The following is a 16540-nucleotide window of genomic DNA, read 5'->3' as shown; positions in this document are numbered from 1 at the left end:
GCCATCTATGGCAAACCAACAACCAGTATCATATTAAACAGCCAAAATCTGAAAGTCTTTACTCTAAAATCAGGACAAAGACAAGGATATGCAGTATCACCACTCCTATTCAAGAGTGCTGGAAACACTAGCTAGAGCTATGAGATAAGAGAGAGAAATAAATGGACCAAGGATAAGAACTGAAGTTAAATTATAATTATTTGCAGATCACCCCCGTAGATAACCCCTTCTACATAGAAGACCCACAAAGCTCCACTGAAAGACTCATAGGCATATTCAATAAATTAAATAATGTAGTTGGATATAAGTCAATACTCATAAATCAATAGCATTCCTATACACAAGAAACTCACTGAGTGAGTGTAAGAAAAGCCACACCCTTCATAATAGCATTCAAACAATGAAATACTTAGACTCAATCTAGCAAAAGAATTAAAAGATCTATTCAAGGAACATTATAATACCCTGAAAAAGAATCTGAAGAGGATCTCAGAAAATGGAAGGACATTCATTGTTGTTGGATAGGAAGATTAAATATTGTATAACCATTTTCCCAAAATTGTAATACAGATTTAATGCAATTCCAATGAAAATACCACTAGCATACCTCATAGATCTAGAGAAATCATTTCTAAAATTCATCTGGAACCAGAAAAATCCTAGAACAACAAAGGTAATTCTGGGAAACAAAGGCAAGGCAGGAAACATCACAATCCCTGACCTGAAGTTATACTACAAAGCTTCTATAATAAAATCTGCATGGTAGTGGAATAAAAACAGACCTGAAGATCAGTGGAATAGAGTAGAAGATAGAACCACAACTACAAACACATTGAGTCACTTTATTTTTGATAAAGGGGCCAAACCCATTCACTGGAAGAAAGATAGTCTCTTTAATAACTAGACCCATGCCTATCACCATGTACTAAAGTCAAAATGGATCAAGGATCTAAATATTAAAAGAGAAAATATAGGTAGAAATCTTGAAGACATAGGGGTAGGTAGAAAATTCAAGAACAAATATCAAACCACACAGGAAATACTTTCTAGAACCTATAACTGGAATCACATAAAGATTTTGCATGTTGAAAGCAATTTCTAACAGAGTAAAAAGGAAACTCATGAATTAAAATGAATCTTAGTCAACTGCCCATCAGACAAAGTACTTCTGTTGAAAACATAGAAAAAGTTTTTAAAAAATCAGGCTCCCAAAATTCAATCCAAAATTGAACATCTGCAATGAACATACAGTTCTCAGATGAATAAACACTAATGGCAAATAGATGAATAAACAAGCCACTCTGGGAAGCTTTAAAGGGATTCAAATTAGAAATAATCTCCCATGTAAAAGAAGAAATGATAAAAGAAATGAAAAGGATGCTGAACATATCTAAAAAAACACAGTTAAAAAATTGGTGGAACTAAACCAAAAGACAGAATCCCTAGATGAGCAATATAAGAAACAAACAGAATACATAAAGCAGATCCACAGAGATATACAGGAAAACAAAAATTCCACGGAAAGCTGTAAAAACCACATCAATGATAGTGAAGATAGGATTTCAGACCCTGAAGACAGGATTGCAGCTAGTAAACAGGACAAGAAAAAACTTTTATAAATAAGAAAGAATTAGGAAATCACAATTCAACAACTGCAAGATGATGCAAAGAAAAACAACATAAGATTGATAAGGATTAATGAAAAAGAAGGGACGACATAAAGGATGTCAAGAGGATATTTACAGAAGTAATAGCTGAAAATTCCCAAGCATGAGATCGGAAGCTGACATCAGGTTCAGTGAAGCATATAGAACTCCAAACAGTCATAACCAATATAAAACTACACCCAGATATATAATATTCACCATCCCAGAAACCCAACCCAAAAATAAATTATTAAAAGCTATCAGAGAGAAACGACAGATCACTTATAAAGGAAAACCTATCAGAATCACAGCAGACTTCTCAGCACAAACAATAAAGTTGGGAAGAATATGGAGTGAAGTATTCCAGATTCTAAAGGAAGATGATTTTCAACCTAGAATGATGTACCCTGAAACACTATCTTTCAAAATTGATGGAGACAAAAGATACTTCCATGACAAAGAACAGCTGAACAACTTCATGATCACCAAGTCAACACTGCAAAAAATATTGAAAGACAATTTAGATACATTTAGGAAAGCAGATAATTAAACAGAACAGAAAGATAAAGATGCAACAGCAGAAAGATAACATGCCAACAATAAAGCAGCACATAACAGTTATAACCATTAATGTAAATGGTCTCAATGCACCAATTAAAGAAAAAAGAGTGGCAGAATGGATCAAGAAACAAAATCCAACCATATGCTGTCTCTAAGAAATCCATCTAACCCAGAATGATACTCACAGACTGAAAATTAAAGGATTGAAGACAATACTTCATGCAACAGGAACCCCCCCCCCAAAAAAAGCATGAGTAGCCATTCTGTTTTCAGACAATGTGAACTTTAAACCAATAATTATCAGAGGAGACAAAGAAGGTCACTACATACTCATTAGGGGAAAACTTCAACAGGAAGGGATAACTATCTGAAATATGTATGCACCAAATTCCAGAGCATCCTGTTATGTAAAGCAAGTATTGAGAAATAAAAAATCAAATTATCAGCAATGCAATTGTAACAGGAGAGCTTAACACACCATTGACACGAAAGGACAGATCAACCAGACAGAAAATCAGCGAAGAAATAACAGAACTGAATCACACATGTGAACAAGTGGACTTGATAGAGATATACAAAGTGTTCCATACAACAACATCAGAATACACATTCGTCTCAGCAGTACATGGGTCATTCTGTAAAATAGATTTTATATTAGCTCACAGAGCATATTTAAATAAATGCAAAAGTGTTGTAATTAAGCCTTGCATGTTATCGGACCATAGACTATGAAGTTAGAAATTAATGACAAAATATACTGCAAAAATCCCAGAAACACATGGAAACCAAATAACACACTCATGAATAATCAATAGGTCACAGGGAAAATTAAAGAACACATTAAAGATTTCCTACTAGAAAATTCAAATTGTGATACAACTTACCCGAATCTGGGATGCAATGAAAGCCGTCATCAGAGCAATATTTATTGCACTGACTACCCACACCAGGAAAACAAAACAAATACAATTAAATAACCTGATGCTACACCTCAAACAGCTATAAAAAGAAGAGCAAGTCATGCACAAAGCCAAAAGAAGAGAGGAAATTATTAATATGAAAGCACAAATCAATGCAATAGAGACTAAGAAAAGAATCCAAAGAATCAATGAATCAAAGAGTTGGTTCTTTGAAAGAATAAATAAAATTGATAATACCCTGACCAATCTTATTTTAAAAAGGGAAGAAAAAGCTCAAATATATGCAATAAGAAATCAAAAAGGCGAAATCACTACAGACTCTATAGAAATACAGAAGATCATCAACAACTATTTTGAAAACCTGTACTTTTGAAGGTTTGAAAACACAGAAGAAATAGACAGATTCATAGAAACATATGAAATATTGAAGCTAGGTCAAGATGATATATACCTGCTGAATAACCCAATTTCTATTAATGAAATTGAAAATGTAATTAAGTCTTTACCTTCAAAGAAGAGCCCACCCCCAGATGGATTCACTGCAGAATTCTACAAGAAATACAAAGAAGACCTAATGCCAACACTCTTCAAACTCTTGAACGAAGTTGAAAGTGAAGCAATCCTTCCTGAATCATTCTGGGAAGCAAATATTACTCTAGTACAAAAACCTGAGAAAGACCCAACTAAAAAAGAGCACTATATATCAATCTCCCAAATGAACCCAGATGCAAAATTCCTCAATAAAATATTGGTAAATAGGTGGCAGCAAATCATCAAGAAGATCATACACCATGAACAAGTGTTATTCATCCCAAGCATGCAGAGATGTTTCAACATACGTAAATCAATAAATGTAACCCACCATATCAATAAAGCTAACAGTAAGAATCACATGATCATTTCTATAGATGCACAAAAAGCTTTTGATAAGTTCCGACATGCATTCATGATAAGAACTTTACAGAAAATTGGAATAGATGGTGTTTACCTCAGTATAATAAAGGTCATTATGACAAACCAACAGCCATTATCATAATAAATGGCCAAAAATTGAAGGTCTTTTTTTTTAAATCAGGCACAAGACAAGGATTTCCTTTTCACTGCTCCTATTTAATGTAGTACTGGAAATATAAGCCAGAATAATTAGAGAAGAGAGAAAAATAAAAGGGGTAAAGTTAGGAAAAGAAGTTAAATTATCATTTTTTGCAGATGAAGTGATACCCTACATAGATGACCCCCTAAACTCCATTGAAAGACTCTTAAGTACAACAAATGAATTCATTACTGTAGCTGAATACAAAATCAATACTCAAAATCAATAGCATTCCTATTCACTAACAACAAAATCACAGAGAGTGAAATAAGTGAAGCCACACCCATCACACTAGCAAACAAAAACCCCAAATATTTAGGAATTACCCTTACAAAACAAGTGAAAGACCTACACAGGGAAACTTATAATACACAGAAAAAAGAAATTGAAGATGATCTCAGAAAATGGAAAGACATTCTTTTCTCATGAATAGGGAGAATAAATATTGTGAAAATGGCCATTCTCCCAAAACTCATACAGATTCAATGCAATACCAATAAATGTACCAGCAACATACCTTATAGATCTAGAGAAATCACTCCTAAAATTCATCTGGAGTGAGAAGAGACCTAAAATAGCAAAGACATTTTTAAGCAACAAAGGCAAGGCAGGAGGCATCACAATCCCTGACTTGAACTTACACTACAAAGCAACAGTAGTAAAATCAACACGTTGCTGAAATCAAAACAGAGCTGAAGATCAATGGAATAGATTAGATGATACAACCACAACTACAAACACACTCAACCACCTTATCTTTGATAAAGGGGCCAAACAGGATCCGTGTAAAAATGACAGTCTCTTTAATAAATGCTGCTAGAAATACTGGCTGTTCCATAACCCAAAAACTAGAACTAGACCCATGCCTATCATCATGTACTAAAGTAAAATCTAAATGTATCAAAGATCTGAATATTAAAGCAGAAACACTAAATATATTGGAAAACAAATTGGGCAGAAAGTTTGAAGACCTAGGGTTAGATAGAGAATTCATGAACAGGACTCAAACCGCATGGAAAATACTTCCCAGAATCAATAACTGGGACCACCTCCTATTAAAAAGTTTCTGCATGTCAAAAGAAATCTCCAGCATAGTGAAAAGAAAACCCACAAAATGGGAAACCAGTTTAGTCAACTGTCCCTCAGACAGAAGACTTCTAAAATATATAAAGATTTTTAAAAAATCAGACTCCCAAAATTCAAGGATTCAATCCAAAAATGTGTATCTGAGATGAATACACACTTCGCAGATGAAGAAACACAAATGGCAAATAAATACATTACAAAAAGTTCATCATCATTAGTTATTAGAGAAATGAAAATTAAGACTGCACCGAGATTCCATCTCACTCCTGAAAGAGTGGCCAGCATCAAGGAAACTGCCAACAACATATGCTGCTGAAGCTGTGAGGAAAAAGGAAGTGTCTTGCACTTTTGGTGGGAGTGTAGACTGTTGCAACCATTGTGGAGGTCAGTCTGAAAATTTCTCAAATGCTGGGATGGGAAGTTCCATTTTTCCAGCTATTCCACTTCTAGGCATATTCCCAGAAAAACTGAAAGCAACATACCACAGTGATATATGTACATCTATGTTTACAGCAGCACAATTTGTAATCGCCAGATCTTGGAATCAACCCAAGTATCCATCAACTGAGGAATAGATAAAAAGTTGTGATATTTTTATATAATAGAGTAGTACTCAGCTGTAAAGAAGGATCACATTGAGATATTTATATATAAATGGACGCATCTTGAAACCATACTTATAAGTGAAATAAATCAAACTCACATGTATGAATACCAAATAGTTTCCTTATTATCAGAAATGATTCAAATATATAAAATATGTGGTAATCATGATTCCCCATTATGTGGCTTTGAAGCCTTATATAGTTTTCACTCATTAATATGAATGGCTTTATTCTGGGCTGTTTGATATTATTTCCTGTAATGAAATTAACAGGTATTTGGAAGAAAATAAGACATCATAATAGGTAGTGCTGATTTAATATCATTTTGTTTTGAAGTCCCACCAAATTGTTGCTCTTCTGTCTCGGTTTTTTCATGCTGTATCTTACTGAATTTTATTATGTGATAGTATAAAAAACATTTTTATAGACAAAGAGATAATATAGAAATCTGTTGGGAGCCGCAGCCCCGAGCCCGGTCACCTCACTTGGCGGACGTGAGGCCTGTAGTAAAGAGTAAAGCCTGAGGTAGATTACCCCTCCCATCGAGCACGTTAGTTTCCTGCTTACCGCGTAAGCAACCCGCTCAACAATATAGTCTGCCTGGCAACTGATGATGTTAGCCAATCAGCTTGCCTTGCTTACTTTAACATGATTGGACACTGTATCCGTATATATACTGGTGCCACCCCTGGGGGGGAAGAAGAAGCCCGGAAGTAGAAGCCCAGAAGGAGCCGCGGGGAGCGGACCAAAGGAGGCTTCGGCTGGGAGCGATCCCAGGGCAGGCTGTACGGAGAAGGAAAATAAAAGAAAAGGTTGTCCACTGCCAGACTTTGTCGTGTGTCCTTCCTGCCGGCCAGGAGCGACATCGACAGAAATCATTGTTCATTTTCTGTTAGCTGGTTCTAATAACCCTGTAATTCTTTCATCCATTTGAATGTTTTCACACTGTCTTGATATGTTTGATGCTATAGAATATGAAGTTATATTTAATTTCAAGGAAAGAACACTAGAGTAACTACTATTAAGTAGGGTTATCTTGTGGTGAAGCACTAGGTTGCTGAAATTGTCATGGTTTGACCTGCATTGTTATGTTGTTATGTCCTCTTTTATGTCAATCTCATCCTTATTAATAAAAAAAGTTATTTATATTTTAATTAAGGGAATAAAACTAAAAATTACCAGTATATATTATGGTAACTTTTTTGATTTCCTATTAACTTGATTTGAAGCCGTGTATTACTCCACTATTTTGTTTTGACTGATCAGACTGTGTTCCGTTCTGTTTGATAGTATCGATTTTGAGGTTATAGCCAACTAGTTTGAAGGCACTAAGATTCACTATGATGCCCATTCTGGTTTGACTATTATCTTCATTTGAATTCTTATAATGTTTCCAATGTTTAGGTTTTATTGGTGTTGTTCTGTACTGTTTTGTTCAATTTTATCTTACCTAATGATATAGGCAATTCTTTTTAAGGAAGCAAGAGGCATTATGGTAAACACTGCTGATAACCTTATATTCTGTTTTTACATCATGTGCTATGTCTATCCTTTGTTTTGACTGACTGCTTTGTTTTGTCATATTTGGTTTTATTCTCTTACAAAAAAGTAATAAGAATGTTGGGAGTAATAAAACCCAAACTGTGTAAATTTTGTTGTAGAAAACAGAGGAAAATGAAGTGCTCTAAATGATACAACTGCAAGTGTGTTTAGGTGTGTTAAGATAGATGATCATATTACTGAGTTTTTGTTGGATCATTGAACACAACTGTTTGCAGTCTCAGTGTTTGAATGTCCACTTTGTATGCTTTAATCCTGTAATGTAAACAACTATTTCTAAGATGACAATATGAAATCTATTAACTAGTGATTTCTTACCATTTTATTTGGTAAATCTGTATTACTGGTAACCCCATAATGTTTTGTTTTTTATTCACTTGTAAATAGAAAAATTTGGTATTTTTGTAAAATGTAGTACTGCTCAGCTATAAGGAATTACTGCATTGAGATAATTATAGGTAAATCTATGCAACTTGAGATCATATCCACAAGTGAAATAAATCAAACTCACATGTGAAAATACTGTATTTTCACCCAAGTGTAAGAAATGTAAGAGTACCTAAGATAAAAAATGTCCTATAAATACAGTGAAAGGATAAGAATGTGCTCAAATGGGAAATAATATCTCAAGAAAAAGGAGGAAAAAGAAAAATGAGGAAAAGTAAAAATATCTAAATTTGTACAAACACAAAGGATAACTAGAGTGACTGTGCTATAAAATCTGTAAGTTCCTGGGATAAAACAGTTAATATTCAGAAAACTGGAATAATTTTGCATGTTTGTGTCTGGTGATCTGACGAACTCTTGAGGATCACTAGGTAAAAGAGCCACCTTTTTTCTGTTCCTACCACCTTGTTTGAAGGCTTATATTGTCATTGTTTTGGGCTCTTTTGTATTATTTATTTGTCTTTTTTCTTTCTTGTTTTTCTAGTAATCTGCTTTGTTTTATTTTTCTCTCTAATACAAAAAGGATAGGTATATATGTATAGTGTTATACATGCCTAGAACTTATAAATAGTTTTCACAAATGTATTATATTATGCATGATGAAATGAGCAGCTCTTTTAAGAAAGAAACATTATGGTGTCAATTGCTGATTCCGTATCATCATGCTGTGAAATTGAGTAATGCATTTATTCTTTGTTCAGAGTTCTAATAGTCAATTTTGTGTTGTTTAATTTAAATATCCATGAAGGTATGGATAGCAATTGTGAAGAGAACAAGAGACATTATGTCAGCCATTGTTGCTTTTCCTATTGTCTGGTTTTGAAAGCCTGTATGCCTTCATCACTTTGTTATGATCAGTTTTATACCATTTTGTTTTGTATGAATTCATTGTGTTTGAAGATACAGACAACTATTTAGAAGAAAACAAGTGACATTTTGGTAGCCACTATAGATCTACTGTTGTCTTGCTTTGAAATCTGTGTCACTTCAATTGTTTTCTTCTGATACTCTTGGTTATGTTTTGTTAAGTTTCGTTTTACCCTCTTTAAAGTAAAATTTCTCACAACTTCCATTGTCTATCTGACGATACAGTGTCTGACCCTTAGAGTATACCTAAAAAATGAGTTCATGAATAGCTGAAGACCTGGCAGAATTCAATAAAATTTAATTACATGCCTTGTCAAGTTTAACCCAATATAGTTTTGGTAAGATTTTTTGTTTTCTTAGCAGGTATTCAAGACCCTGCACTTGCTAGGCAGTTGCTTATGCTCCTAAGTTGAATCCCTCACACCAACCCAGTTTAGATTTGTCAGTATCTACAGGTTTCCCAGATGTCCTTAAGAAAATCAAAGAAGATGTTTACATGAATGTGGCATTGACATCTTTTAGATCAAGCCAATTAGCTTGCCTTTTGCTCATCCTCATTGCCAGTGGTTCTTGATGGAGAGTAATTTCAAGTCAACTCAAAAAACTTCCTTAGGAATAAGTGTGATACACAATGCCCTGTATTTTCTAGAAATGGTCCTAAGATTGTTGGGTGAAGCACATGGAATAAGTGGAGAGAAGCACCTTGATGACACTGCATGCCATTCAGAGAAGACACATTACCTGCCATGGGGAAAACATCTTCATTTGTCTATTTCTCATTGATGGCCCTTGTTCTTCCGCAAAAAGCATTGCATGGAGGGCATGGGCAACAGCATACACACCATTGTATATATTGTAGCTCCTGTCATTCATGGCTGTGTCAAAATGATTTGGAGGCAACCAAGCTAGAGAGGCATTAGGTGTACAGTTCTCCAATGCACAGTCAGACTCAGAGAAGGAGCAGTGGAAATTCTTGTACCAGTACATAAAGAGGTAAGTGTCATCTGGGTATTTGAAAGGAGTGGCTTCCTGGACATAATTTTTGAAACCTGAAATCTCTTCATAGTGGTGTGAAAAAACAAGAACCCCATGGAATGAGTCAAGTATGAAATTTTTTCCATCTAGGACAGCTTGCCATTGTGAGTTTGTCATCCAGACTTTCCATGTCACTAAGTTTTGTACTATGTTGTAGCTCACATCATTTAGACTATCAGTGTCATAGTAAATAACCACCACATTGACTGATGAAGTTTCTGCAGTCAGGATATCATATTTCTGCATGGCTGAGAAATATGACACAGTGATACTTGACACAATTTTCACAAAGGCTACACAGACTCTGTTCCTGTCCATCTCAGTTCTCACATCTGAGAGAAACTGAAGACCCTTATGGCCTTCTGTGGTGAGCAGGCCCACCCAGGTCCAGTGGAAATGAAGCATCAAGGACACCATGGCAAAGGCCAAAAATGAGTCCTTTTGAGCAACCTGATGGAGCAAAGGATACTGGCCACTCTCAGACAGTGTAGGATCAAAGGAACCAATGTAAACCTAAAATAAAGGGAAAATTGGGTAATATAATGGTGTTGATGTAAAGCAACAGTATTTCTAAAGTGTACTGTGTATGCTGTACTAGTTTTAGAAGAAAAACATGTTCCTCCCTTTTTTCTAAATATTTACCACAGCACATTTTTTTAAAAAAATGAATAAATCACTCAGATATCTAAGAAACATACTTTTCCTTCTTTCTTGCATGTTTAATCCAAAAATGATAAGGAAAAGAAGTTTCCTTCTTTTCCTTCATGTGTGTAACCTATGAAGTCTCTATGTATAGACTCTGGTGCATTGTACCATTTGAACGACACTAAATGCAGTCATTTTTAAACGTTTATGCTCCTGGTAGCTCAAATTCCTTGTATATGTTTCCAGGATTTCCTGTCCCAGCAACCCTCACCTGGGGAAATTTGTAGAGTTTCAGTAGTGGTCCTATCTGAGCTGACGTAGCCCATGGATTTTCTGTCAATACTGCTGCACATTTATTTTCTTTCTTACATGTGTAATTAGGTATCTCATGCTGTCCTGTGACCAACAGGAAGGGATTCTCTAGTATCCTCCAATGACTGTAAATGAAATTGTGGAACTCATAGCCCAGAGAAACGTTGGGTAAAATATGAGGATTCCTGTTGATCTCTTCTACAGCAAAGGTGAAAGCCAGGTAGTTCTGATAGTTGCTAGGTGTAAGCCTTGAAGGAGAACACACAGTTCCTTAGAGAAAAGTTTCCATCCATGATTGTCTTCCAATTCAGCACAATATCATTTATGACCCAAATGCTTGTTTTTTAACCACACATTAATATATTTATAACTTAAGTGTGAACATGGTGATATTAGTAGATTGACCTTTTGGAAGGCAGTTGTAATTAAATGAATCATGGGGGTGAATTTCTCATAAAGGGGCTTAGTAGCCTTACAAAATTTCCAGAAGAGTTGCTTCATTAATGTCATATTTGTTATATAGTTAACATGATAATGCTACATAAATTCAGAATAAAATTTGTATACTTGTACTATGCAGGTCTTTTGAAAATGTTATATTTAAAAAATAACCTTATAGTTTCCAAGGAGAAAAATAATATATTTATGAGTAACATATGGTATGCAGGACTAACAAGCATCCATTTCTGCTTAGAAGCTTCATTTTAGGTAAAAATATTTCCTTAAGATTATTATTTAAGTGTATCCAAAACAAAATTGCTATTCAGGCTTATGCATGTGAAGAAATACTAGTCTGATTATACATTAATCTGCTTGATTCAATGTTTGGGTAACATAATATGTAGAGGCATTTTATACTACACCTATCAATATAGAGAATTGAATGTGATAACTAAAGATAAAATTAAAGATAAAACTCAAATTCTTTTAAGTCAAATCTTAGATTTGCTTAAAGAATAAAAGTGAGTCAGCACTGGCATAGAAATTACTGCTCTTTTAGGAGTTCGTCACACAATCATCCACCCTTCTCCTGCTGAGAGATTTCTGTTAATACAGCTGTAAAATTGCTACTGACACAGTGCAATCTCCTTTCATTGTTGTGGTAAATCTTCTAAAAAGCAGTATATCAAGAGTGTTTTCATTGAAAAAGTTCCCAAAACAGAATTTATTTGTTAGCATCATAATCTCTTATTATTACTCTGGAATTTCTAAGTCACAGAATTTATATTCAGCAAGTTAGCAGAGAAAAAAAGAACTGAAGAGAAAAGCCAACATTTTTATATAAATGATTATTCACATAAAAAATAGAAAAATATTCTAGTTCATGCTCCAAACATATCTACGTAAATGAGAGTGAAAAAGAATTACAATATAAAACTGGTAAGTGAAACTCCTTTGTGATAAACATACATAGTGTAGCAACAGCTTTAACAAAACTTACAGTAATACTTCTTTAAAAGCCCTGAAGTTATGATAAAGAGATAAGAGCACTGAAAATAATACTTCACAAATTTTAATATTAAAAATTTCTATCAAAGTTGTCACTAATAAATATTTAAAGATGTGATAATCTTATATGAATGGCACATATTACACAACTACTATAAAATATTCAAAACCTGAAAAGTAGTGAAACTGTTTCAGAACACAAAAGGAGCATGGTATTTAGAGAAAAAGCAAGTCAAGATAGAGCTGCATCAATGGAACAGATCATAAAAATAATGTTTTTATAACTTGCTCTGTATCTATCTCATTATCATGTATCATTTTAATCACAAGATTTGTTGATAAGTTCTCTATTAAATTATCATATTGATAGCAAAAATAAACTAATGTGGAAACAAATTAAGTGAATACACACATTAATTGTTAAATAAATTTTAAGTACCAAGTAAATACAATGTAGAAGTAATAATCTCAACCCAAATGTACTTTCAAAATTATAATTGAGATGCATTGCAAATAGGAAAAAGAAAGCTGGGAGGGGTTTTTTTCCAGCCTACAAGGTCATATCAATTTCTGTTTAAACATGATTTATGTAAAACCATTTACAACAACAAAAGCCTACTAAATAATTTTTAAAATACTCTATTCAAGAGTATTTTCTTTTCCTTAATATGTAAAAATTATCTATAAATTAGACCTTTCCTAAGACAAAAAATTGATAAAGTGTAAGTCATAAAGTAAAATACTTAAGACAATGCATACAATATAATCAATCCAGATTTTAATAAAGAATAAGCCTGTGTATAAAAATGCTGCCATTTCTTTTACCTCAACTTAGCACAAGTGTCCAGTGTAAAGGTTATGGATATATTGCTTCCCTTAGTGGCTGTTTTAAAGTGCTTATTATTTTGTTGTAAGATGTGGTTTGATAATATGTGTACAACAATATAAAATAGATAATTCTGAATACAGCCATTTTACTCTTCAACATTCTCTAGATTTAATCAGGGAGGATTCCTCTACATACCATATATCTATTATCCTCCTTAAATGAAAAGAGGAACTAATTGGAAAAGTTGGAATATTCAAAAAAGTGTGAGAATTGACATGATAGGTTGAAAGTAAATGAATTTTGCATCTATAAGAATTAGCCTGAATTTATATAATATTATGTTATATAGGACAAAAAGTTGATGCAAATATCAACAGAGATAGAATGATTCTACCTTGAATGTATTTATGTGCAGAAAATCCAAGAATAGAGTATTAAATATTGTGACTACTGTATTTGCAATATGATCCTGCAAAATATTAAAATTAGATTCTTAAATATATGGTTGGTATAAAATATGTAACTTGATTAAATATGAGCATTTTTATTTTTACAAAAGTTCTTTTCTTTCTGATTTTATCAAGAATCAAAATAATCTTCTATGTCCCTAAATTCTCATTCCCAGTATATATATCAGCCTGAGCATAATAACTCAGAATTTCACATGTGTTCTTTTTCACCACAGACAGAGATTACAGCATATGGGTACAACTTAAAAGCTGACTGATTATTTGAACATATGAGGTGATTGTAAAGGACAATAGATGAGTGGGGACATTTTCATCTCCTCCCAGGAATAGAAACAGAACCTAGATGCTTAAACTACTCTTGAAATCTGACAATGCTTGGTATTTGATCAGTTCCTCACTGTCCTCAGATGATGTCTGATCCTACTGGGATTTTTATAGTTAGAATCTTCAGGCAGCTTTAGCTACACTCCCTGATTTCCTACCTGCATCCTCCTGTTTATCACTAGACACACATTAGCCCATCCACCTTTCAGAATCCACTTTCCTAAATGAACCACATTTCATTGGGTTCTCTACTGAAGGTTACGTCCTGATCAAATATACCCTTCCTAATCTTTTCAGTAAATGACATGAGTAATGAATCTTTTCCTAGGGCTTAGTTGATTTTTAGCAGAGTCCTCTGAGTAAAAAATCCAAATATTCTGATCTGTTTCTAACAAGAAACATTCAGTAGGAAGATGTTGGGAGCCGCAGCCCCGAGCCCGGTCGCCTTACTTGGCGGACGTGAGGCCTGTAGGAAAGAGCAAAGCCTGAGCTAGATTACCCCTCCCATCGAGTGTGCTAAGATCTCCTGCTTGGTAAACAACCCGCCCTGTAAGATCTCCTGCTTCACAACCCGCCCTGTAAGATAGTCTGCCTAGCAACAACTGAACCCTATAAAAGTGAGTGCCTCTCCCGCCAAGAAAAGAAGAAGAAGCAGAAGAAGAAGAAGAAGCAAAAGAAGCAGAAGAAGCACGCAAGGAGCCGCGGAGAGCGGACCGGTAGAGGCTTCGGGACAGACTGTAGGAAGAAGCACGCAAGGAGCCGCGGAGAGCGGACCGGTAGAGGCTTCGGGACAGACTGTAGGGAGAAGCACGCAAGGAGCCACGGGGAGCGGACCAACAGAGGCTTCGGCCGGGAGGATTCCCGGGGCAGGCTGTACGGAGAAGGAAAATAAAAGAAAAGGTTGTCCACTGCCAGACTTTGTTGTGTGTCCTTCCTGCCGGCCGGGAGTGACACCGACAGGAAGATTCAAAATCAAGCCTTGTATATTAAGCATATCAGTAATAACACACATTTTAGAAAAAGATGGAACCAAAACACACTTTCAGGTGTAATGAAATTCCTATAATGCAAGCTGATAGAGCAGCTTCAGCAGAGGAAATCTTGGAGCCCAGGAGTTTGCTGGTAGCATAGACTGCACAGCAAGTCCCTGTCTTGAAAACTCTGTAAACATTTGGAAAGTGTCTAGGAATAAAAACACAAGCAAACCTATGAAATAGGTAGAGATCCCATTGGCAAAGGGAAAAGCCCACTTGCCTTATTCTGCTGTCTCTGCTCAGGTTGTTGTCTTAAATAGACTACAGTCACAGCTAGCTAATGTAGGGATTTGAAGTCACAGCTAACAAAGTCCTCTATCACCAAGATAAAAACAGTAAAACAAAGATCAATAAATTGTTAGTTAACACATACATGATTACACAGAAGAGAAAGCACAGAAAAAGTTACATCACCAGGTTGTAGAAACTTTCAGCCCTGAAATTCCAATTCCAGCCTGAGTAGTCTCTTCCTCTGGTTTTTACGGTTCTAATTGGAAGGTCAGGGCAGAGTGTCCTCTCTACAGATGTTAAAATCCTCCTACCAGTGAATGCCATTAAAATCCAGTTGAGACAAAAGTGGCAGTAGTTTAAGTTTGCATGAGCAGAAGCAGAGTCTGTAGCCTTCAAGACCTGGCCCCAAATCTGGTGGAACAAACATCTGCATCTTCTGGACAGTTAAGGAAGAAACTTCTTTGCAGCTGACCATGCTATCAGGGAGTTTCTGTTCATATCAGTTTGTGCACCAAACATCCTAATGTTTAGCATTTATAATATTTTTCTGACACTCCAGGGTAGATCTTTCTGTATTTAATTTTAAACCTTCATGTGCACAGCTTCCAGAGGGACACTATGGAATCACAACACCGTGTGAGAGTCAATCTATCACTGTTCCAATGGCATCTCTTTTTTTCTCACAAAAGCACAAGTCATTTGCTAGAAATCTCTGACCCTTGTTAAAGCTGTCATTTAATTATATGCTTGGCATGAGACCTGAATACTGCACAGATACACACATCCAACTGAGGAAGAATCATACTGGTGGGGAAAAGTCTCACAGATGATTTATGCCTTGTTCTGGACCCAGGTGTCCTGCGGAACCTAAAGTGTATTTTTTTTTTTGGTACCAAGGATCAAATTCACCACCTCAAACTTTCCAGGGAGGCACTTACACCTGTAAAGTGTATTTTAAATAGTTTCTGAATATTCAGAAGAAATAGTTTCTCCAACAGAAGGGATAGAAATATAAGAAGACAATTTGTAAAGGTGTAAGGAATTTTTTGCACAGTTAAAGAAACATCAGCAAACCCTTCACTGTATTAGGGAATATTTGGCAAAAGCCTCTTAGCATTCAATTCAATCCAAGGATTTCAGCTGTGATGAAGAACATCACCTAATGTCATGCAGTACCATCTATGTAGGAGGAAGGACATGGACCATGGAATATGGTGGAGAGTGGGGTCCCTTTCAGGATCCAAGAGTCAGAACAATTTGCTATGACACAAGAAACAAAAAGAACATTTTCTTCCTCATTCCAAAATAAGTTTAAAAAGAACAAGAAAAATAAATAGTCAGGCCTGTTGGACACATGTGCATAGCAGAACAGGATAACACCATAGAGGATATTGATGCATCAATGTGAAGATCCTTACATATTATC

The 16540-nt window shown here is 35.1% G+C and overlaps 1 protein-coding gene across 1 annotated transcript in view; it reads right to left on the bottom strand.

Annotated features, from left to right (window-relative positions):
• LOC100719959 (vomeronasal type-2 receptor 116-like) overlaps positions 1-15589 on the bottom strand; it is a 55607-nt gene extending 40018 nt beyond the window's left edge. Inside the window, exons 1-3 of the mRNA XM_013151005.2 lie at positions 15426-15589; positions 10737-11025; positions 9527-10333 (exon numbers count right to left, since the gene is read on the bottom strand). Of these exons, the coding sequence (XP_013006459.2) occupies positions 9527-10333; positions 10737-11025; positions 15426-15589 (1260 nt within the window). The remainder of the gene's footprint in view (positions 1-9526; positions 10334-10736; positions 11026-15425) is intronic.
• Between the last annotated feature and the right edge of the window lie 951 nt (positions 15590-16540).

Source organism: Cavia porcellus, unplaced genomic scaffold (assembly GCF_034190915.1).
Source record: "Cavia porcellus strain 051 isolate PalLab524CR breed Dunkin Hartley unplaced genomic scaffold, mCavPor4.1 scaffold_17, whole genome shotgun sequence".
Classification (NCBI taxonomy): domain Eukaryota; kingdom Metazoa; phylum Chordata; class Mammalia; order Rodentia; family Caviidae; genus Cavia; species Cavia porcellus.
The sequence above is the reverse complement of the archived record's forward strand: the minus strand, read 5'-3'. Positions and strand labels throughout refer to the sequence as shown.